Source organism: Myxine glutinosa, chromosome 1, assembly GCF_964187855.1.
Source record: "Myxine glutinosa chromosome 1, kmMyxGlut1.1, whole genome shotgun sequence".
NCBI lineage: Eukaryota > Metazoa > Chordata > Myxini > Myxiniformes > Myxinidae > Myxine > Myxine glutinosa.
Genome location: NC_136261.1, coordinates 444,648,350 through 444,673,802, shown reverse-complemented (window position 1 = coordinate 444,673,802; position 25,453 = coordinate 444,648,350). Strand labels below are relative to the sequence as shown.

At 43.8% G+C, this 25,453-nt stretch overlaps 1 protein-coding gene across 2 annotated transcripts; it reads left to right on the top strand.

Moving 5' to 3' along the window:
- Positions 1-10,382: 10,382 nt before the first annotated feature.
- On the top strand, positions 10,383-19,577 carry LOC144889677 (E3 ubiquitin/ISG15 ligase TRIM25-like). 2 transcript variants are annotated; one of them, XM_078770858.1, is made up of 4 exons: positions 10,383-10,940; positions 13,901-14,500; positions 15,274-15,369; positions 17,324-19,577. In XM_078770858.1, the coding sequence occupies exons 1-4, from the start codon at positions 10,908-10,910 to the stop codon at positions 17,336-17,338; spliced, it is 744 nt and encodes a 247-aa protein (XP_078626984.1). In that variant the 5' UTR covers positions 10,383-10,907; the 3' UTR covers positions 17,339-19,577. The 2 variants fall into 2 exon arrangements, with proteins under 2 accessions (XP_078626984.1, XP_078626985.1); XM_078770859.1 differs by lacking the exon at positions 15,274-15,369.
- The last annotated feature ends 5,876 nt before the right edge of the window (positions 19,578-25,453 follow it).

Genomic DNA, 25,453 nt, shown 5'->3' with positions numbered 1-25,453 from the left:
GACCATTCTCAGGGAGCCTCCTTAGCGTCGATGAGTGTGGCATTTCACTCAGGCCAACTGGCATGGTCTTCAAGCAGCCATCAATCATCTGGACTGGTCTCCCATCTCCACCACCTCTGACATAAACTCATGCTGGGAATTCTTCCAAAGTAAATTGCTCTCTCTCATGCACAGATTTATCCCATCTCGTCTTCAGTTGTCATACCCTTCCTCCCATCCATGCTACACGGAATATTGTGGTGAGGCTGTTGCCCAGAAACAAGTTGCCTTCGTCTCCTGGAAAGCAAATCCAATGGAAGGAAATCTCATTTCCTTTCACAAAGCCCGAAACAAGTGTGTGTCAACCCTCAGGAGAGCCAGGAAACAATATGTCTCCGTTCTCAAGACCGAACTCTCTTATCTGTCTCCCCTCTTCCAAATCCTGGTGGTGTCTTGTTAAATCTGTTTCTGGTGTTTGTTCCCCCTCCATCCCCTCCCTTACCTCAAATGGCTACACAGCTGACTCCGCACGTGAAAAAGCTGAATGTCTCAACTCTGTGTTTGCCTCTAAATCTTGTGTCCCAAACCCATCCCTCTCTGTACCCACCGGACCCAGTCGTACTCAGCTGCTCCTGGACTCTGTTTCCTTTCCTCCTGACAAGGTGGAAAAGTTTGTCAACCCTCGACTCTGATTCTGCAACTGAATCTGACGGCATCAGCCCACGGGTCCTAAAATCCTGTTCTTCCCCTCTTTCACTCCCTCTCGCTGTTCTGTTCACCCGCTCTTTTGCTCAAGGTCAACTGCCATCTGCTTGGAAATTAGCCAACATCACTGCTTTACACAAAAAGGTGCAAAAACAGATCCTAGCGACTACAGACCAATCGGCCTTCTTCCAATTACCAGCAAAGTCATGGAATCCATCATTGCTTCAGATATGAAATCTTTCCTCTTCTCCAATGGCTTGATCTCTGATCATCAATTTGGTTTCAGACCAGGTCACTCTACTCTGGACATGCTGCTTCTGCTGTCTCAACAATGGATGGAGGTCCTCAATGCCAAACAGGAAATTAGAGCTGTCTCCCTCGACATATCACGTGCCTTCGATACGGTCTGGCAGCCCGCTCTCCTCACCAAACTCTCCTCCTTTGGTATCCATGGAAATCTCCACGCATGGCTGGCGGACTTCCTCTCTTGTCGTCGTCAACGTGTGGCCCTGAATGGGGTTCTCTCATCTCCTCTTCCTGTGTAGGCTGGAGTTGACCAAGGCAGTGTTCTGGGCCCTGTGCTTTTTCTGGTCTTCATCAATGATCTCTCCGACTCTCTTGATAATCCTCTTTTTCTCTTTTCTGATGACTCCACTCTCTGCCGCTCCATTCCTCATCCCTCAGATCGGCAGTCTGCAGCCTCCTCACTCTCTGGAGACCTGGACAAAATCACTGACTGGGCAAAGAAGTGGAACATGTCTTTCAATCCTGACAAATCTCACACTCTTACGATGTCTCTTCGAAAAGACCGACTGGACAACACTCCCATCCACTTTCTGAATAATCCTCTCCAAGAAGTTCTGTCACTCAAGCTTTTGGGTCTCACTATCTGCCATGATCTTTCCTCGGAAAACCACATTTCAAATCTGGCCTCCAAAGCCAGTCACCGACTGGGCATCCTCCGTCGTGTGAAGTCCTTCCTTGGCACACCTTTGCTCCTCACCACATACAAGGCTTTCATCCGCAGCTCAATGGAATACTGTTCCCCCCTCTGGGCTGGTGCTCCTGCCTCACACCGAGCTTGGCTTCACGCTGTTGAGGCCAAAGCTTTCAGAATCATTGGAATCTCCTGCGATGAAGTTAATTCCGAGGGCCTTTCAATCACTCACCACAGGCAGGTTGGTGGTCTTTCTGTCTTCTACCGACCCCTCTCCGGCCTTGCTCCCCCAGCTCTCTCTGTGCTCTGTCCCCCCAATATTCCTTCAGGTCGCACAAGATCTGCCTGCAACCCTCTTATGGTTACACTGCCAAAATCTAGGCTCTCTGCTCACCTTCACTCTTTCATTCCCCTTTTCTCCCGCCTCTGGAACAAACTCCCCCACTCCCTTCAATCCCACTCCTCCCTCCAGGTCTTTAAAACAGCTGTTCACCACCATCTCTTATCTTCCCCCATCCAAAACCTTGATCTTTTCTACCCCCACTAATTCACCCCAGAGTCCTTGCAGTGTTCATATGTTTTATACCTCTCCCCCCTCCCCCCAAGTCCTCCCGATGTCCCTGCTCTCAAATGTTGTGTTTGTGTCCTTCCCCCTCTCTCCCCATCTTGCCTGCCGCTCCCCTTGTTTTTTGTTTTGTGTGTCGGTTTGACTTTTTGTGTGATTCATGTTAGCTCTTTCACGAGCCTCGATCTTGTATACACAAAAAAAAAAAATTCTGCTGCATTGAAGGTTCCCAAGAGCACAGTGGCCTCCATAATTCTTAAATGGAAGAAGTTTGGAACAACCAGGACTCTTCCTAGGGCTGGCTGCCCGACCAAACTGAGCAATCGGGGGAGAAGGGGCTTGGTAATAGAGGTGACCAAGAACCCGATGGTCACTCTGGCTGAGCTCCAGAGATCCTGTGTGGAGATGGGAGAAACTTACAGAAGGACAACCATCACTGCAACATTCCACCGATCTGGGTTTTATGGCAGAGTGGCCAGACGGAAGCCTCTCTTCAGTGAAAGACACATGAAAGCCTGCTTGGAGTTTGCAAAAAAGCACTTAAAAGACTCTCAGATTGCGAGAAACAAGATTCTGTGTTGCTTTGGTAATGCGAAACTTCTGGATTTTTTACGATCCTTTATGTCATTATTTTATGAAAATTGAAGTTTGTCCATGAACACTTTGTGAGGCCTCAGCTGGAATATTGTTTGCAATTTTGGTCACCTCAAGTCTGGAAAGACCAGTCTGACAACTACTATAGAGGATTCAGCACAGGCCTACAAGATTGATTCCGGGCCAAGATAGACTCAACTATGAGGAGCGCGGGATATTGGCAGGACGTTTGTGACTTCAGTATGGATGGGAGATTGTGTGCATCTGAGTGAAATGTCGTGTCGTGTCTGTGGGGGTCTCGTCAAGGGTTGGTGTGTGGTTGATGTTGTGTGTTTGTCATCCAAGAACCGCCATCGCCCAAACTCCCTCTCCCCCCAACCCCCACTCCTGAAAAAAAAAAAACACCAAAAATTGCTTTTTCTCTTTTTATTTAAACCTTATTATAATAGAACAAAGGTATATGGTTCGCTATTTATGTATGTATGTATGTATGTATGTATGTTTGTTTATATGTGACGAAACGTCTTCTTCTTCTTCAAATAAAATTACCACCCTCTTAATTAAACCTCTTAATTGCGTTGTGACTGCTGAGACCCCTCAGACCTTTGATGACCCTTTAATTTGCCCAAGACCCTTCAGACCACCAAGACCCCCTGAAGACCCAAAATACCCTGAAGACCCCAAAGACCCAAAATACCCTTCAAGGCCCTGTGGCTCAAAAAGACCCTGAATACCCAAAGACCCTGAATACCCAAAGACCCTGAATACCCGAAGACCCAAAACACCCCGAAGACCCAAAACACCCCGAAGACCCACAACACCCCGAAGACCCAAAACACCCCGAAGACCCAAAACACCTCAAAGACCCAAAATACCCTTAAAGGCCCAGAGGATCCAAAAGACCCTGAAGACCCAAATGGCCCTGAAGACCCAAAACACCATGAAACACAAAAGACACCGAAATGTCAAAGATGCCTACCCCTCTGAAACGACGTGTGGTGAGGCACTTGGAGCATGCCGAGTCACGCTAGTTATCATAATAAAGGTTTGGTGAAAATTTGATGACAGATCTCAAATGTTAAAGAAGTTATGGCCCGTACGGACGAACACACACACACCACACAGACCCCCCCCCACACACACACACACACACACACACACACACACACACACACACACACACACACACACACACACACACACACACACACACACACACACACACACACACACGTAACTACACAAACAAACCGTAACTTTGGATGTCGAACCGAGCTAACCATTATTAGTATTAAGCCCCCAAACCTCCTCCCTCCACCCCCCCCCCCCCCCCAAATGGAGAGGTCAAACTATGACGATGGTTGCCACACAACAACCGTTCGCTGGAGCAAAGGCTACCTTCGTGATCACCATCACATGTACTACTGAGTAGTTTTCCCCGACAAGCAGGGGCAGTATGACCGGACGTCTGGCACTTGTGGAATCTTAAGGGAGCCAGAATGTAAACACAAACTGGGAAGACAAATATTCCCAAAGAAATGTTCGACGGGATGGAAGGGCAGCTGAAGGACAGAACCACCGAGTAGGGACAACCTTAACCCCATCCCTGACCGTGGTAAGAAGCTGAGGGTCGACAACTCCACTGTCCGCTAAGTAGCTCTTAATTTCATCAATTTCCATGGACGGATCCACGTCATAGATTACTTCCAGGCTCACCCTCATCTACCTAGGAATTTGACACAAAAGTCGAGCCTCGCCTTTTTGCGACCCTCTCAACACCTCGTCCAGACCCTCTCACCACCCCGTCCCGACCCTCTCAACACCCCCATCCCGACCCTCTCAACACCCCGTCCCGACACTCTCAACACCTCGTACCCACCCTCTCAACACCCCGTCCCGACCCTCTGAACACATCGTACCCACCCTCTCAACACCTCGTACCCACCCTCTCAACACCCCGTCCCGACCCTCTGAACACATCGTACCCACCCTCTCAACACCTCGTACCCACCCTCTCAACACCCCGTCCCGACCCTCTGAACACATCGTACCCACGCTCTCAACATCTCCTCCCGACCCTCGAAACATCTTGTGCCGCTGAGCGCCGATTTGCATTAATTTCATAGATCGCCAGATCTCAACTTTTTAGTGCTCGAAACGTCGCCGAAATTTTTTTTGATAAGTTCTGCCAATTTGAGAATTAGAAATGATTTGATTTTGGTGAAGATCTGGAGCCGGATCTGGATCTGGATTTGAGCATTTTTCAGAGATTCTTCACCATTGAGAGATCGGACAAAAACCGATATGTAGCACGAGATGTGAGAAACTTGTGGACGGATTATAACAAAACTTGGTTCATGAGTTGGAGAAGAGACAAGAACAAGCGATTCGGTTTTGGTTCAAGTGGGATCCAGATCGGAGCTATTCGTGTCCGATCTAACAGATCAGAAACTGTTCACCTGGTGCAGGTGTGCTCTCTACCGAGTGCTGTTCTCGTTGAGCTATGTTTGGCGTTTCATCACCGCTCGGGTAGTTTTGTTACATCATCATACTCGGGTAGTTTCGGTGCATCATCATCCTCGGGTAGTTTCGGTACATCATCATCCTCGGGTAGCTGTTTGCATCATCATCCTCGGGACAGGAGTTCTGATATTAAAAACCGTAACATTCCGCCGAATTCACGGGTTATTCCATTTCCTAATGAACCTTCTTCTGTCATTGTACAATATATTATTATGTGCATTTGATAAACAATATCAATATGTATTAACAATAGCAATTATTGAATTTTAATGTGATTATTGTTGCATTTGTATATATTCAATGAGTTTTTCATTATTCCACTTAACCTGCTTTTTTACCAATACCAACATCACCCCTTCATTTTATAATCGTCTCGTCCAGTTAAACATTAGGGAAAAAACGTTTTTTCAAATCGATTAATCACGTGACAATGCTTTCTTTCCTCGAGAATGAGCAATCCCTTTCCGCTGTGTTTATCACCACTCACAAGGTGATTTGTTTTGTGGGTAAAGTGAGACCCACCCTCGGTCTCATCTCAAAACATTGTTGACCACGATCGGTCTCGCGATATCTCTCATCTCTCGTGATCTCGGGTTGCATTGATTGCATGACGTCATTGAATTTGGGTCACCTTGGGCACGTGACCATTATGCACGTGCGTTAATCCGCCATTGCGGACCGAGCAGTGCTCATTCGCACGTGGTTCATTCCTAACACGGAAGCCGTCCCTGGTTCTTATTTATCTTTACATTTTATTTTCGCACTTTAATATGGCGGCGCATACAAATTGCTGACGTCACAAACAATCTTCTTACAAAGAGGAAGAAGACAATGTGCGTAAAGCGGAAGTATTCAATAACGATGAAGAACCTCTGAGTGATCTTGTAAACCTTTGAATGTAACTGTGATGAAGGTTCACGTGATCGGATCTCATCTGAAGAGGTTTGTTCGAAGATTATCATATTATTATTAATACTGAGTGTAACGGCTGCCGACCACATTCGTTCGTGGCAGTCTAATTTTTGGGTGGTTTTCCGTATTGGTGTTTGTGGCGGTGTAGCGGCTGTGTGAAGTTTTGTTATCGGTGGTTCACATTGTGCTTTTCATAACAGCAATTTGTATCTCGGTTTTGTAACGTCCACCACCACCATTAGGCTTCATAGTTAGTTATATCTTTTATCTTTTAACTAGCGAAGTCTTTAGGACATTTCATGTTGTGTCGAGCTGGAGCGTGCGCAATGGTCGAGCACATGAAACGATGTGAAGAGGTTAAACATTGAAATCTGAAAAAGATTAACTGAGGATCCAAAGTTGGTATGTTATTTAAATTGTTTCTTTGATACATAATAGTAATACATTCGCTGCTTAAACTGTAAGAAATTGATTTGATGTGCATTTGCCGCTTTGTGAGGTAAATGCTTTGCAAACAGTTTGTATTTCGCCATTGCTGATTTATCGTGCAGAACGACAAACTGCTGTATGATTGTTTGTATTGAAGCCGAATGTGTGAACTGCAATTATGGAGATTAGTTAGTTATTTGCTGTTTGTTTCTCATGTTGTAGTTTCACGAAGCCAACGAATAAAACGCCTTCTGCACGAGACCGAAGGTTTCCTGTAATCCTATTTGCACGGTGTTCCTCTTCTTCACAATTCGAGCCCTCGCGGCTCCTCTTCTTCATAAGCTGAACCCCAGCGGTTGCACTCAGTGTGACGGTCGGACATTGTTATGGAACTGGACACTGCAGCGTCATCCTCAATATTTCAGAAACTATTTCATGATAAGTTGTCTGAATTTTGATTGTACAATAACATAACTTTTCGTAGTTGTACGGTGTAATTGGTTCTTTTTGTTGGCTGTACCAAGTTACCAGTTACGGTATCGGGATAATCAGGCTTCCTGTGAGGTTCGCACTGGAAGCCTATTGTTTAGGGATGTTACAAAAAAATTTGTTATGAAAAAAACAAACTTGGAAATATTAAATCCAGATAAAGTATGAAAATACCTTTAATACGGTACCAAAACCACATCCATATCTTAAAAATTAAGGAAACACTTTCATATTCGGAAATTTGACACCACCTGTATTGATTATCTATTATAGGCCATGGGCCACATATGGTCCACGAGCATCCCCCCCACCTCTAAACCAAACCAACTTTTTTTGAAGCCCAGAGGCATACTAAACACGATTCCAAATGTTACCAAGAAAAATTTAGGGATGCAATGCCCATTTCGGCTCAACAAAGTAGGGTACCCTCATAATTATGCCAACGCTCTCCGACCAGAGGCCTCAAATAGCTCCTATTTCAATATATGATATACCAAATGAAAGATTATGAGCTGTTCTTTTTGAATATGTGGTAAATGAAACTATTGGGACAACTAGTTAAATAAACAGCTCTGCGGAACACAATAATTCAACCCGCGACTGCTTCTTCAATGAAATATTGGTATTTATTTCACAATCAGATTTTTTAACATTTATTTACATGGAAACTTTTCAATGTTGTATTAATCTCTTCATCGTGTATTACATTTGCTTTCAGGCGATACCTTCATATTTTTTCTAACAAGAGCCAATCTGAAATAACAGCCATTTGAATGTTTTAGATTCAACGTTGTGGAACGTTAACATGTACTATATTAACAATCCAGTTGCACAGCAATACCTATATTACATAACGTTTTTATATGCATATATACTAAACTGATTTTAAATTTCTTTTGTTGAGAATACAAGATACTAAGCAAACATGTTTATTTATTTTAATCAATAGTTGTGACTCTATCCAATATGGCCATCACATAGTGCCAAAAATCGCTTAACCCTCAAAGCTTTGACAAAGAGAATGTACACATATTCTGCTAAACATGTTTGTTACACACACAATACTAAAAAAACCACACACACACACACCCCTAAACAAGTGGCCATTTGACCTCTGTAGAGTTATTGTATGCCTCTTGTATTGACTGGTGCATTTGTGTGCCGACAAGTGCAACTGTGTCTTCTGAAGCTAATTGATAGGCTTTTCGAACAGCTGAATCGACATTAATTTGAGTATTGTATACCAAGTATGATTGGAAATCTCCCATTTGACAAAATCCCAGGCTCCTTTGGTAAGCATCATATTTCTCGAGCTTCTTCTTGAGGTTGGTGCTCCTGAAGTTGGGATTCGGGTGTGGACTGTCCTGAAGCCTATTGGTGTAGACCTTCAGCAAGACAGATAGCTTCATAATTTTCTTCTCAGCAATAATTTCTTTGTCAACCACTTTTGTCACTTCTGCCATTGCCATCTGGTGAGCTTTTTCTACTTCACGCTGTCTCTCTTGTTCATCAAGTCGATCACTTCGCCATTTTTCAGGGTTCTGTGAGTATCTGTTTCGACATGACCTGTGAAACTTTGCTTCACATGCAAAGAGGTCATGCCCCCTGATGCGTAAAAGGAGAGTTTCATCATTTCGCACCTCTGCTACATCAATGACATGTTTCCAGCCTTCCCGTTCAAAGTCTATGAGGCCTTCGGTTGTCCAGCTGCCTTGGATTTTTACTTTTTTTCTTGCTTCTGATCTGCAGAAGATACAATCAGCATGGAAGATAATGTGATCACTAGATGATCGGCGGGTTGATCGGGATTCTGGCAAAGATGGTGTTTCTGCTTCTTTTAAGCGGTTCAGATTCATCGTAAAACGTTGATAGCATTCCCGGTGAAAACCATGCACTTCTTCAATAATGTCAGGTAGTTTTCTGCATGATTCTTCAAGTCGATAGGGTGAATCTTGAGGTTCAGCCATTCTTCTACGCTTGATCTCCTTCAACTTTTCCATCTTCAGTTCCGGATCCTTTACATTCGTCATCAGCTGTATTGGTCCATACTTCAGCCCTGGTACGTGTATGATGCAAATGGGTTCCGTGTCAGATGTACAATGCTTTCGCTTCTTGTGGGATGTCGAAGCCATGGTTAGATGCACGGTTCTCCAAGTATAGATGTCAGCATCGCAGTCTAAGTCCTACTCGCATCTGAAAGTACACATAAAATAAGAATTAAAAAAGCAGTTACTATTTTGCTTAAGTTAATAACAGGGGTTATTTATCCATATATCAAGATATCCATTATTTATAATTAGTATAATCTGCAAATAGAAAACTTAAATATGTAAATTGACAGCAGTTAAACTTAATTAATTCAAATGGTTGTTACCTGTTTTCTTCCATATTGAGGAGAGATCTTAACTATGTATTTAAAACATTCATTTGTGGAAAATGAATCTGAAATGCAACTAAAATAGGCATGGGTTACATATTCATTTCTTTTAGTGACAATCCCCATAGTTGTAGGAGAGGGCACTGTCATGTCACTTTTGGTGGCAAATTTGGATTTTGCTAGCTAGTGACAATTTTTCATGTGATCTAAAAAGTGAATCAATTAATTACAATGCATATAAAAACATTACGGGATCATGCCGATGGGTATTGCCTGCATAACTGGATTCAATATAGTGCATGTTAACGTTCCACAACGTTGAATCTAAAACATTCAAATGGCTGTTATTTCAGATTGGCTCTTGTTAGAAAAAATATGAAGGTATCGCCTGAAAGCAAATGTAATACACGATGAAGAGATTAATACAACATTGAAAAGTTTCCATGTAAATAAATGTTAAAAAATCTGATTGTGAAATAAATACCAATATTTCATTGAAGAAGCAGTCGCGGGTTGAATTATTGTGTTCCGCAGAGCTGTTTATTTAACTAGTTGTCCCAATAGTTTCATTTACCACATATTCAAAAAGAACAGCTCATAATCTTTCATTTGGTATATCATATATTGAAATAGGAGCTATTTGAGGCCTCTGGTCGGAGAGCGTCGGCATAATTATGAGGGTACCCTACTTTGTTGAGCCGAAATGGGCATTGCATCCCTAAATTTTTCTTGGTAACATTTGGAATCGTGTTTAGTATGCCTCTGGGCTTCAAAAAAAGTTGGTTTGGTTTAGAGGTGGGGGGGATGCTCGTGGACCATATGTGGCCCATGGCCTATGGTCTTTATTACTACACAATGGGAAAGGGCTAATCTTTACATTCAATAAGAAATAACTAACTATGGGAGGCTAGATGTTGTGGTGTAACTAACTATAGGGGGGTTGCCTTTATTCACAAAACCGCAACAATATTTATTATTAGATTATATAGATAGATAAAGAATGTTCACGTGATATTTTTGAAATGATAATAATATATACATCATTGTTGTAATGTGAAGTGAAGAAGTTATAAAAGTGTTGTGGACATTCCAGAAATGAGGTGGAAGCAAAAGATGGTGAGATTGTCATGAGATGTGAAAACAGTAACAACAAAGTCAAAGTGGCACAGCAAGTCGATGACGTCATTACATTCCTGTGTGATGGCATGAAACTGACACACCTGTATTACTTCCTTGAATGATCGAACAATCGTTCAGTTTGTAACCAGCTTCATCAGGAGAGGTAATGTAAATGTGACAAGTCAGGAGACGATGATGGTTCAAGAGCGAGCGGTATTCAATGACAAAGGACGGACTATCAAGTCGATCGTCACAGTCGTCACGATCATCGACGATTGATGCATCAAATCGGGACCATAATCAGTTATGAGGTTAGTTAGCTACACAATACCGAAAATTCGGTTTGATTCCGACAACTTTGAAAATTTGACCCTTGTGACCTTCAAAGGTCAAAGGTCGAAGATTCTGAAATTTGTTGGAAAACTTGTATTTCATGATATATGTGATAATATAAGATCATGTACGACATTTCACCCTATCCGGAAGTGAACATTGCAATAAAACCCTCAAAAATCAACTTTTCTAAATTTTGTGACCTTGCGACCTTGACCTTGACCTTGGGGAGAAAATGAAAAATCGAGCTCCGTGGGGCTAGACACAGGACAATGTCCTAACCAAATACCGAAACCCCTGTCAGATTCCACCAAACCCCTCGGAGAAGATGTAGCTTGAACTCGATTACCCCCTAAAAAGACATCTTTCTCGGGCGTGGCTCCGCCCACAATGGGCGCGATACGCCCACTCTAGGAAGGACACAACTAGATCATGATATCAACCTCCCACCCAAGTTTCATCAAGATCGCATGACATCATCGGGTAGTTATGCTGCGGACAGACAGACAGACAGACACACAGACAGACACACAACCATGACGAATATCGTGGTCACTCTGTTTGATAACTCGTGAACCAATTGTTACTGGGTTTGTGGAATAACAGATTATTATATGATTTTATCACAAGGATTGATAAACATCTTTAGAATAACAAAGGTAAATATGAAATTCTTGTGATTGTTATATATGGTTCCCACTTGTTTTTGGTCCCGATGTGTTTGTGTACCTGTGTTTGATTTGTACCTTATTTTACAATAGGTTTTACATTTACCTGTTTTATACCTGTTTTCCGAACTTCGTAACCTGTACATACATATGAGGGCGAGTCAAAAAGTTTTTCCTTTTACAACAAGTTTTAGAGCCACACCCGTGACTTCCATTCAAGGCTTCACGAAAATCATCCAATTCTGGGAATAACGTGACATGTTTAGAAACTGTACAGAAAATGATGAACATCCGTGTCGAGTTTCTTGGTGTTGGCTCGTTATTTATGGTTAAGGGGTTGGGGGTGAGTGGGGTAAATGTATTGACCACGTTCGACGTACAATGTCGAATATCCTATGATGGCCATTCCAACTTTTCCCACCATTGGGCCAACATTAGTTAGTGTGACACCTGGAGAGTATTTTTTGTTGTTAAAGAAACAAACTACAAGGAAGGACCTCAAGGGTAACAAATACCATAAGTTTCTTATTTTCATCAATCTGTTCATGTTGTCCTCCCTATAAATCAACGATGTGCGTGTGAGAGAGTGAAGTGAAACACCCGGTTTATCTGGTTTTCCTTCTTCTTGTTTATTTCTATCACATATTTCATTCTGATTCATGTTGAATGCAAATTCATTCCTTTCTACTTCACAGGTCATGGAAATATTTTTTCCATGAAAGAAAATGTTCAGGAAAATGTTTTTTCAAAACAGTTTTTTTTTACAGCGTAATTTGCACAGTTATGTAATACTGATCCAAGATTGACCCCACTTGGCCCCAAAAACATATTTTACTCAATTATGTAATACAGATCCAAAATTGACCCAAATTGGCCCCAAAAACATCTTTCCCTCAATTATGTAATACTGATCCAAGATTGACCCCACTTGGCCCCAAAAACATCTTTCCCTCAATTATGTAATACTGATCCAAGATTGACCCCACTTGGCCCCAAAACAAACTTTCACTCAATTATGTAATACAGATCCTAGATTGACCCCACTTGGCCCCAAAAACCTCTTTCACTCAATTATGAAATAGAGATCCAAGATTGAACCCACTTGCATGATGGGGGCCTGAACACAGAACTTTGCATTGTTAAGCCAACCACCTTAACCGTTTAGCCAACACCAGGTTTTACTCTTCCATGAACCTCCATCTTATATAGATAAACATTTAGTTAACCCAGAGCTGGAGAATACTAGAGTTCGGCGAACTTAATAATAGCTGCCATGTTGTTACTCAAGTGTTAACGTGTGGTGTAGCGTTAATTACCTAATATTGGGACGTACCTTTGAGATATTTGCACCTTTTAAATCCCTTAGACCTTTAAAACCATTACAGACCTTTTCCTTTCGACCCTTCAAACCCTCAGACCCCTTCAGCCGTTTAGACCTCATAGACCTTACCAAACCCTTGTCTTTAGACACTTCATAGGTAAACCCGAAACCTCGTAAAGCTTTAACTTTAGATCCTGAAGACTTTTTGGACAAATTAACCCCTCAAGACCCTTAAGACCCTTAAGACCCTCAAGACCGCCATTAGACCCTCAATAACCCTTAGTCCTTCAACTACTTTGGCTCTGCTATTGGTGTTTCCCCCCTCTCTCTGCTGTTGGTGTTTCCCCCCTCTCTCTGCTGTTGGTGTTTCCCCCCTCTCTCTGCTGTTGGTGTTTCCCCCCTCTCTCTGCTGTTGGTGTTTCCCCCCTCTCTCTGCTGTTGGTGTTTCCCCCCTCTCTCCTTTGGTCCTGTCACTTTCTGATCCGTTCATTGTACTAGTACGAGCTCCCGATCTCCCACGAGGCTCGGCTATGTATACAAAAAAACTGCATTTCTCACTGAACTGAAGGTTCGTTGTCTGACAAGAACAAGTTGATCAGATTTTCAAATTATGGAGAAGATCTGGATCTGGATATAAGAATTCTTCAAAGTAATTCTTCACCAATGGGACAGAGGGCCAAAAACGATATATAGCACGATATTTCAAAAAGTTTCGGACTAAACGTGGTGGACGAGTTGGGCAGGTGACAACAACAAGCCGATTACATTTTGGTGAAGGTCCGGAGACAGATCGAGCCTATCAGTGGGATACAAAACGTATAAACTGTTCAGCCTGGTGGAGGTATGCGTTCTAACGAGGTATGCAGAGGTATGTGCTGTATTTATTTATGTGATTATAGTTACAGTTTCAATAGCTTAAGTTTTTCTTCTTTTCAATCTCCATTTGCAGGTTTTAATTCAACCCTGCTTCACACTCTTCTCTGACCCCAAGGAGATGGGTTCTTCTTCCTCTGATATGGGAGATAATTGGGATGCACTCACCTGCTCAGTGTGCCTTGCGGTCTATGAGGAGCCTGTTGGTTTGGCATGCGGCCACTCGTTTTGTCCTGTGTGCATAGAGACATACTGGGAGAGCAAGGAAGAAGACACAGGTTGTGATTGTCCAAATTGCCGTGAGGTTTTTCCACAAAAACCAAAACTCAAGAAGAATGTGACCATTGCCCACTTAGTGGATAATATTGTGAATGTGAAAAAGGGAAGCACTGGCGGCACCGAGAGTCGTTGTGAGGTTTGTAATGGAGAGGCAGCCAAGAGGTGTGTACCTTGTGAGATCCTCTGCTGTGAGAAACACCTGAAACCTCATCAACAGAAAGGGCACAAACTGGTGGATCCTGGAGTGAAGATTGAGGAACTAAGATGTACAGAACATGGAAAGCCAAACCAAGTCTACTGCAAGGAAGATGGGAGCTTGATGTGCTTGATGTGCATGGGTGGACATCATCGGGACCACGATGTTGTTGCTGTGGTGATTGCTCATGCTGAACTAAAGGTGAGTAAATCAATAAAAATGGTTATTGTTTGTGTTATATCCAGAATTGTGTTATATCCGCTAATTTCATCCCAAATCCATTTTTTTGAAATACCAACTTCATTCCTGAAAATCCTTGGTGTCCTTGTGTTTTACACTTCTCCCACACCCCCCCCCCTTCCCACGCCTCCTCCCCCCAAGCCCTCTCCCTCCCACACATCTCCCGATGTCCCTGCTATCAAATATTGTGTTTGTGTGCTTCCCCTTCTCTCCCCATCTTGTCTACCGCTCCCTCTTTTTATATATTTTGTTTGTCTGTTTGATTTTTTTTGTATCATAAATGTTAGCTCTTTCACGAGCCTCGATTCTGTATACAAAAGAAAAAAAAAAGTTTTTTAATGTATTGGGCTTGAGGTGACACCTGAATTTTTTTTTAGTTTCCGATTATCAATTATCGATTTCTGATCATGTTGTTAGAAGAAGAAGAAGACACTAACCCCAGTTGCAGTTTTTTCAAAAAATGGAAAAATGCCCTCGAACATCAAAGATTGGTCCCTCAATACCCAAACATGTCTCCGGTTGGTTAAGTCCCCATCCAGTAACACAAACCCCTTGGAAATGAAAGGCTTGGAAATGAAAGGCTTGTAACCCTCTTGGATAAGGTCGTTCTCTGATGCAGTAACTTTGGCACGGGGATCTTCACAATTCACTGTCCTCCAAGGACGATTTATCGCACTGGCCAACGCATTCGGGGTTGCAGTAGTCTGACTCCGATCCTGATTTCTCATTTTCAGGGCGTAACATTGGGACATCAAATGCCCAGGTTTCTTGCAAAAAGCGCAAATAGGCCCGCAGGAAAATCCCGTGGTCTGCCTCGGGCTCCCTGGAAGGTATGTCTGCTTTGGACGGTCAGACTTTTGATCACTAAAATTTGAGGCACCACATTTTTTTTTGGTATGCAAGATCGAGGCTCGTGTAAGAGTGAACATTATTGACAAAACAACAAACGGACACAGAAAACAAAATAAAGGGAGCGGGAGAGAAGATGGGGAGAGAGGGGGAAGCACACATGTACAACATTTGAGAGCAGGGACATAGGGAGATCTGTAGGAGGGAGAGGGCTTGGGGGGAGCAGGCGTGGGAATCGGGGTGGGGGCCGTGGAGGAAAAACAAACAAAGACATGGACACAGCTAGGACTTCCACATGGACACAGCTAGGACTTCCAGCAAGGACTTCCAGGATTTTGCTCGATACTCCTCTCTGGGCTGTCTGCCAGGCCCCACATCTTCAGCGATGATTTGAAGCGGCCGACCCCCGTACGTAGACGGTTCAGCGAGGTCCATTGCAGGCGTGGTCGGTCTTCTCCTACGACGCCACCTCCTGGGTCCCTGATGTAGCGGTGGATGCGGGTGGGCCCGGCCGTTTCCCACACCTGCTTCCAAGATGCCGCCAGCCATGCGCTTCTAGACAGTTTCTCAGGGATAGAACTGAGCATCTCTTGTGCCGCCCTGTTGTAGGGATGGCGGGACTTGAGTCTGCTTGGAGACGCCACTATCGTTGTGGTGTTGTGCAGGATGTGCCAGTCGTGTTTCTGGGCATTCCTTGCCAGGGAAGCCAAATCTGATTTAATGTAACTCCCATGGCTACCTCTAGGCAGGAAGTTAGGTTAGTGAAACCCCATCCTGTGTGTCAAGGCATAGTCATCTGCCACTGTTGCGGCCTCATACAACTCAGGTACTTTTTGTCATCCAGATGCACTTTAATGCCCACGTGGACACACTGTTTAAATTCCTCCACCAAAATCAATTGTCGTAAACGGTTTAGTCTTCCCCAATCTCTTTCGAGTCACACCACCCATCAAACATAGTTTCCTTCTCTCTGGCAAACTCCACATGGGTCTCATTCTTCCGCTTCCTGGCATTCCTCAATTTTTATCGGTAAGGTTCAGGGACCAATTCATAGGCTTTGAGAATGGATTTCTTAACTTTCTCATAATCTGCACATTGGTCAATCGGTAAAGCCGAATAGATATATTGAGCTTTACCCACCAGAACACTTTGTACTAACATAGTCCAAGACTCCTTAGGCCATTTTAACATCTGAGCCACCTTTACAAAGTGTAAAAAGAACTTGCCTACCTACTTTTCATTAATCGTCCAGGCCCTGGCATAGAAACCCGTATACATCTTAGAAGGCATAGACTTTGACCGTTGATTTGAGTATGGGATACCCCTAGCTACAATAATCTACTAGGTGGAATTCCTGAATTTGTAGCACAAGCTGAAAAATTGCCATTTTCCAAAATGGCCGCCACAGGGCGAGTGCCAAACAATAAATGCCTATAAGTTTTGATCGGAACGTAGTATATTGATGATTTTGGTGTATATTATGGGGTTTTCAGGTATGCCCAACACAGTAGTGGTGTCAAAAAATATTTTAGACGTTGCCTAGTTACCGAAATCCAAGATGGTCGCCACCCGAATTCCGTCAATCAAGAAAACGTGAATACATTTCAATTCAAATGTAGTAGATTGATGATTTTAGTGTCTAGGATGTTGTTTTCCTGTATGCCCGACACAGTGGTGCCATCAAAAAACATTTTAGACATTGCCAAGTTACCGAAATCCAAAATGGCTGCCACCTGAAGTCCATCAATCATGAAAACTCATCTAACTTTCGACAGAAACCCAGTAGATGAATGATTTTGGTGTCTATTATGAGGTTTTCAGGTGGGCCTGACACAATGGTGCTGCCAATAAACATTTTAGATGAAAACCCCATAATAAACACCAAATTTGTTTCTCATTGATATCCTCTCCTAATTTTCTCTCATTCTTTTTCAGGTGATTCAATTCTGAAAGGTTTGAAACATGGCAGACAGCACCACACCAGAAGGACTTAACCTCCTTATTTCAACGCCTGTTCCCGCTCCTCTTCACCCTGAAAGATGTATCATTTGCCAGAAGAAAGGCAAGAAAACAGAACCGCTCCATGGTGGGGGGGGGGGGGGCAGGTAGAAAATGTGTCCGTGATATAGGGGAAGTGAAAGATGATGTTAGCAAACGGTTGAAAATTCTTGGACCTGATTTTGAATTCAAATACCACAATACATATTCTTGCTATAAGAAATACACTGATGTACGAAACCTTCCAACCATTTCTGAAGAACCTGCTGCAGATGAGGTACCTGAAGTACTATCTGACTTGACTGCTCACAAGCCATCCACACGGAGCTCCACCATACCTCGTCCTGGACCCAGCACTGCTGTTGACTCAAATTATATAGACTGTGTCATATGTGCATGTGATAGGGTCTGGGCCAAACAAAAGGGGAAACAGGTGCGGGAAAAGGTCAGACTCTCTCTGTAAGGTCAAAAGTTCACAGAAGTTTTTGGATGCAATACACTATCATAAAGATGACGTGTATGTCAGATGTGCAGACTTAGGCAGTCCTGAAGATGTATATGCCGCAGATTTATATTGTCATGTGTTATTTCAAACAATATGTGTCAAAGTCAAAGCAGATAGAATGTACATGTGAACCCAAAACTAGGCTTAAGACTGATGTATTCATTGAGGTATTATCACGTCTAGGTCCACTCATTCAGGCTGGGTATGGATTTACAATGACAGAAATAAGAGAGATGATGATGAACCTTAATGACAGTGTGGAGGTTTATAATCGAGATGTTAAGAGAATTCTCACAGATTATTATGGCAATAGAATTCAAACCAAGCTGCAGCAGCGAGCCCGCCGGCTGGCATCAATGCCTGAGCTCATCAAGCTGACCGTTATACTCAGTGGATGCATTAGACATGAGGAAGTTGCGCCAGCACAGTTGCTGCATGCAGGGAGGACCTCAGCACCACCATCTGCCGAAACCTCAGAATCTATCGAAGTGTTGACATGTCATTTGGAGGAAGCTGATGATCGCCTCGTTCTTCACTGTGCATGGGAGGTGGATCGTGGGAGTAGTCGGCTGCTTGTGATCTCCAATGACACAGACACAACAGTGCGTTTACTTCGCTTTATCCCTCAATTGCGAGAGGGGTCTTCAAGAGTTGTGGGAAGAGTTTGGCTCTGGTAAGCGCAGGCGTCATCTACCACTTCATGTTCTCGCAGATAAGTTGGGAGTGGGACTGTGCAGAGTCATAGTGAAGGCTCATGTCCTCACTGGCGATGATACGCTAAGCAAGATGGGCACAAAACACGCATCTCTGTCATATGAGCCACAGACGTTTCTGGCCGATTTTGCTCAGTGAAATCAGTTAACGGAAGAGGATGTGACGAAAGCTGAGGAGTACCTCGTTCATGTGTGGGCTGGTGCAAAGTCCACGTCAGAATCTCTGACCTTCGACCAGCTTCGAGTGGAGTGCCATATCCGAGCTACGACGCCAAAGCCCCTACAATCCCGACCCCCTACATCAAGTGTCATTCGCGGCCATATACAGAGAGCTTTTTTGTTGTGCGTATTGCCCTGTGCCTTCTCGATGACTTCCACTCATCTCCAGATCCAACAAACTATGGCTGGGTGATTGATAATGATATTCTCTTGCCTGCAAAATGTCTCAAACGACGACCCCACGAGAAGCTTGTCATCTGTAAATGCATGGGAAAGTGCGACACAAAGCGGTGCCCAAGCAAAAAGGCAGGGCAAAATTGTGTGATCTTTTGTCACAAGCAACAAGAATCAGTGTGTCAAAATAAGGAGTCAGCCAGTGACATCTTGAGTAATGCAGATAAGACAGTACATTAAATCATGGCTGTTTAAACAGTGTCGGGATGGGACATGATAATTAATTGGATTGTCATATCTTACCACTCTCTGTGCTTGAAATCATATTCATACCATGACTGGCGATCACTCCATCTGTGCTGTGTAATATAATTCTGCAATGTTTTTTTTACTTTCATTCTTGTTATTAAATTTTTTTGTCCAAAACTAGCTAAGATCTAAATGTTACTGTTACCTAGGGAATGTCATTTTCCATTTCAAAGCAGAAAAACGGTTAAAATACCAGAATTTGGTACTATTCTGAAATGAAATTTGTACTTTATGTTCTATATCTTACATGTTAATACATTTTGAATTGCAAGGCTGAAGTGAAATTAACAGTTTGAGAATTGATGAAATAGAAAATGCCCTTTCTTAAAACAGAAAATGACAGGCTCTAGTTTCCCGAAAGCCAATATTATTAGGTATGAAATACTATAAACCTACACAATAGACACTAAAATCGTAATCCATCATCGTTTCTATCAAAAGGTATACATATTTTCATGATTGACGGACTTCATGTAGCGGCCATCTTGGATGTTAATGACTAGTCAACATCTAAAATGTTTATTGATGGCACCACTATGTCAGGCATATCTGAAACCCCCAAAATAGACACCAAAATCATCACTCTACTACATTTGTATTCAAATTTATACACGTTTTCTTGATTGACAAACTTCTGGTGGTGGCCATCTTGGATTTCGGTAACTAGGCAATGTCTAAAATATTTTTTAACAGCACCACTGTGTTCGGCATACCTGAAAACTCCATAATATACACCAAAATCATCAATCTACTATGTTCCTATCAAAACTTATAGGCATTTCTTGTTTGGCACTGGCCCCGTGGCGGCCATTTTGGAAAATGGCCATTTTCCAGCTTATGCTACAAATTCAGGAATTCCACCTAGTAAATTATTGAAGCTCGGGGTATCCCATTCTCCAAACAACTGTCAAAGTCTATGCCTTCTGAGATGTATACAGGTTTCTATGCCAGTGCCAGGACTATAAAGGGTGGAACCAGTCTTACATGTGTACCAAGATCCCAAGAGTTCTGACTTGTCGAACTATCCGGCATGGATAAGATTTCTCTCCGTCCTCCAGGTATTTCAACCTCCTTGAGTACAATTTCCTTCTGATACTCCATGTCCCATTCCTTTAAGTCCCTTTGATACTCCAGGTCCCGTTCCTTTAGGGTCCCTTTGATACTCCATGTCCCGTTCCTTTAAGTCCCTTTGATACTCCATGTCCCGTTCCTTTAAGTCCCTTTGATACTCCATGTCCCGTTCTTTTAAGTCCCTTTGATACTCCATGTCCCGTTCCTTTAAGTCCCTTTGATACTCCATGTCCCGTTCCTTTAAGTCCCTTTGATACTCCATGTCCCGTTCCTTTAAGTCCCTTTGATACTCCATGTCCCGTTCCTTTAAGTCCCTTTGATACTCCATGTCCCGTTCCTTTAAGTCCCTTTGATACTCCATGTCCCGTTCCTTTAAGTCCATTTGATACTCCATGTCCCGTTCCTTTAAGTCCCTTTGATACTCCATGTCCCGTTCCTTTAAGTCCCTTTGATACTCCATGTCCCGTTCCTTTAAGTCCCTTTGATACTCCATGTCCCGTTCCTTTAAGTCCCTTTGATACTCCATGTCCCGTTCTTTATGTCCCTTTGAGACTCCATGTCCCGTTCCTTTAAGTCCCTTTGATACTCCATGTCCCGTTCCTTTAAGTCCCTTTGATACTCCATGTCCCGTTCCTTTAAGTCCCTTTGATACTCCATGTCCCGTTCGTTTGAGTCCCTTTGATACTCCATGTCCCGTTCCTTTAAGTCCCTTTGATACTCCATGTCCCATTCCTTTAAGTCCCTTTGATGCTCCATGTCCCGTTATTTTAGGTCCCTTTGATACTCCATGTCCCGTTCCTTAAGTCCCTTTGATACTCCATGTCCCGTTCCTTTAAGTCCCTTTGATACTCAATGTCCCGTTCCTTTAAGTCCCTTTGATACTCCATGTCCCGTTCCTTTAAGTCCCTTTGATAAGAACAAGGATATATAATAAGAACAAGGGCGGAAGTGACGAATCCGAAACATGTGTCATGTCACATGTGGAAATTGTGAAAAAGTGAAATCATCACATGTGTCCAACACATGTGACAAAAATGCAGAAACGAACTCTGAGACCATCAGGTGTAGATCCACCTTGGGTCAGCCAGTACTAAATCCATAGACCATAGAAATCAGTGCTTCGTTTGTGTGAAGGAACGAGATCACACAGGTGAACATCAACTACTACCTGTGAGTACGAAGGATAAATCGATAAAATGTGATATGGGAGCAAGAAAAGGTACTCAGTGATGATGATATGGTGCACCGTATGCAGGTATATGGTAACAATTGTGGTGACATGATTGATAATGAGTTCAGGTACCACAAGTCCTGTGTGTGTACAAATATGACAAAGTCTAACCTGCAGATGAAACACACTTGTGATCCAGTACATGATGATACTCTGCAGTAGTTCACCTCTTACAAAGATGGTAACTTATCTGAAGATCCGAACACAATCATCTTTCTGAGTTCACTTCACCACAAATACAGGTGCTGGTTGTCCGTACCTCGTATAGTGAATACCACTTTATACAGGTGCTCCATTCTCAAAAAGGAATGAAGAATACTCCGCAGACCGTGGATCAAAGGTCATGATAGTCCTACAAAAAGGTAAATCTTCTATCATTTGTTCATCAGATATGTCAACAGGTTATCTTCTATCAAAGGTTACCTGCCTGAAGAAACGTGCAGAGGAAAGCGGTGACGAATCCACAACCACAGGTGCTAAGCCTGAAAAGAACGTTATCTTCCACCATTCTGCGAAATCATTCCGGAATGATGTGAAGGACACCTGTGAGAAACAGAGTAGAAGAAGAACCCAGAAAATGATCCATCGCTGTTTATTCATCGCTGTAATTCTGCACCTGAATGTGTACCTGTGTCCCTCTACATCTACAATCACGTGACCTGGATGGTGAATGATGCAACTCCAGAGATGAATGAGTCAGACTTAAAATTGGAACTGAGTGAGAGAAATCGGGAAAAAGTGCTGAATATGGATCAAGGTATTTGTGCACCTGTAGAAGGTATCCCCACGAGCATTTCACACCTTAAAACAAACCAGGAGTAAAGAAAGAGTTTAAATATTGAACCGTTTTATCAATATCATCAGGTATCAAATAGCCAGAGATGTATCGCTTCCATGTCACGGACTAGTGAGGAGACCAGGAACAAGGTGAGCTCTTGATTCCCACAAACCTTACAGGTGGAAAATTCACTCAAAGTGCCATTGATAACCTGGACTTCCATGAACACACACTGGAAGGTACTACAACGCGTGGCACCGCCCACAACATCCACCAACATTCAGGTAACGATGATGAGGTATTGAAAGCTGTTACATCAGGACCATGAACCAAAACACCTGGTGAGCTCCATGGGCAGGAATTCAGCACTTCCAGACTAAGGTGAGTGGTCTAACCTTGAGAGATCGACAGCAAAGTCGTTCCTTGTGCGGCCGGAAACTTGTACAAGAACCAAGAACGACCAATGTGTCTTGTGTCCATCAAAATGGTCCTCGTACTAAAAAGGTGTGTGGAAGGTGAAAGAGCTGGCAGGTGGGAACAGCACCTTGAGGAATAAACATGCTGCCACACCTGATATCTACTGGACACAGTAAACACGTGGCAGGTATCCCACAATACCTGATGGTGATGAAGAAGCATTCACCACCAGATATAGGTGCAGAATTCCAACAGGTACATTTCACTGTGAGTGAAACTAGCGGTAAGTTCAATGGTGTTTGAACTGACGAGGCTTCAGAACAGAACCCGGTATGGTGTTTCATCATGGATTCTTCTTCTTCTTTTGAATGCGGCACAAGGTGTCGGGGTCGCGTCATTGACTGAGTGCAGGGACCTGTGCAGGTTACGGTGGAATTGTTCTGTAATTTGTTCAGGATGCCGGCGATAGCTCACCTGCTCATCACGAAGGATACTTTGGGATCTTTAACGTTCACCAACTAATGTCGGGAGACGGGATTCCCGTTTCACGTTCGTCCGAGGGACAGTACGCGCATTGGTGGATTATCCCACCTGTGAAACACGGGGATGAGCCCCGACCGCACATTGATGGATCATCCTACCTGTGAAACCCCAGGATGAGCCCCTACCGCACATTGATGGATCATCCTACCTGTGAAACACCGGGATGAGCCCCTACCGCACACTGATGGATCATCCTACCTGTGAAACACCGGGATGAGCCCCCGACCGCACACTGATGGATCATCCTACCTGTGAAACACCGGGATGAGCCCCTACCGCACACTGATGGATCATCCTACCTGTGAAACACCGGGATGAGCCCCCTACCGCACATTGATCGATCATCCTACCTGTGAAACACCATGATGAGCCCCTACCACGCATTGATGGATCATCCTACCTGTGAAACACCTGGATGAGCCCCCTACCGCACATTGATGGATCATCCTACCTGTGAAACACCATGATGAGCCCCAATCACGCATTGATGGATCATCCTACCTGTGAAACACCGGGATGAGCCCCCGACCGCGCATTGATGGATCATCCTACCTGTGAAACACCGTGATGAGCCCCATACCGCACGTCGATGGATCATCCTACCTGTGAAACACCGTGATGAGCCCCCTACCGCGCATTGATGGATCATCCTACCTGTGAAACACCATGATGAGCCCCATACCGCACGTCGATGGATCATCCTACCTGTGAAACACCGTGATGAGCCCCCTACCGCGCATTGGTGGATTATCCCACCTGTGAAACATGGGGATGAGCCCCGACCGCACATTGATGGATCATCCTACCTGTGAAACCCCAGGATGAGCCCCTACCGCACATTGATGGATCATCCTACCTGTGAAACACCGGGATGAGCCCCCTACCATGCATTGATGGATCATCCTACCTGTGAAACACCATGATGAGCCCCCGACCGCACATTGATGGATCATCCTACCTGTGAAACACCGTGATGAGCCCCCATACCGCACGTCGATGGATCATCCTACCTGTGAAACACCGTGATGAGCCCCCTACCACGCATTGGTGGATCATCCTACCTGTGAAACACCGTGATGAGCCCCATACCGCACGTCGATGGATCATCCTACCTGTGAAACACCGTGATGAGCCCCCTACCGCGCATTGATGGATCATCCTACCTGTGAAACACCGTGATGAGCCCCATACCGCACGTCGATGGATCATCCTACCTGTGAAACACCGTGATGAGCCCCCCTGCCGCGCATTGATGGATCATCCTACCTGTGAAACAACCTTGTTTTCAATTCCACTGCACATTGTTCCCTATTGTGACATCACAAAGCACGTTTCGTACATGTTGTATCGCAGGTTTTTCACTCACGATACAAACGTAATACCTGGGAAGATTCGTCATTCAGGTTGTAATATCAACATTCAATGGCGTCGACGTGTAAAATTAAAAAGAGAAGTGAATTGGTGAATGTTATCATGAAGGTGTTTACCTGTTCTTTGTTTCAATATCCAGGTATAGCTAGATCTAAGTCCCCACTACCAAAAATTGTAGGGTCGAGTTTCCCCCAATTGGAGAAATTCGAGAGTGAACCCCAACCTGTCCCTCCAGGAGTGCAATGTCGCCCTGAGGGTAGCACCTGTATGATCACGGTTTACCTCCCGCCAGGTGAATATGAATTGTTAATCACAGTACATGATGCGACGCCTTCTCTGGAATTTGCATTCACGTGATGACGCTAAATTAACTTCGTGACGTCAATACACTGGTGATGAAATGATGATTTTATCTCTGTGTTTTGATTGGATGGAAGAGATTTCCACAAAGATAAAGATTAAAACCTCCGTGAGAAACAATGAGAACCTGACGTTTCAGGTCAGGTATGAACCCTTCATCGGATCAAAAGAGAGAGTAACACCCAAAAGGTCACCTCTCCATGTTTCCAACGGTGTGATTCGCGATACCTGATGAACGTTCTGTTAATTCCATCCAGGGCTCCACATTCCACCTGTGATCCAATCCAAACCCACCGTCACCTTCACGATTAACGCCGGTGCTCTATTCCAGGTAAACACAAAGGGTTTCATCTACCTGGACGGACTTTCTTCACTT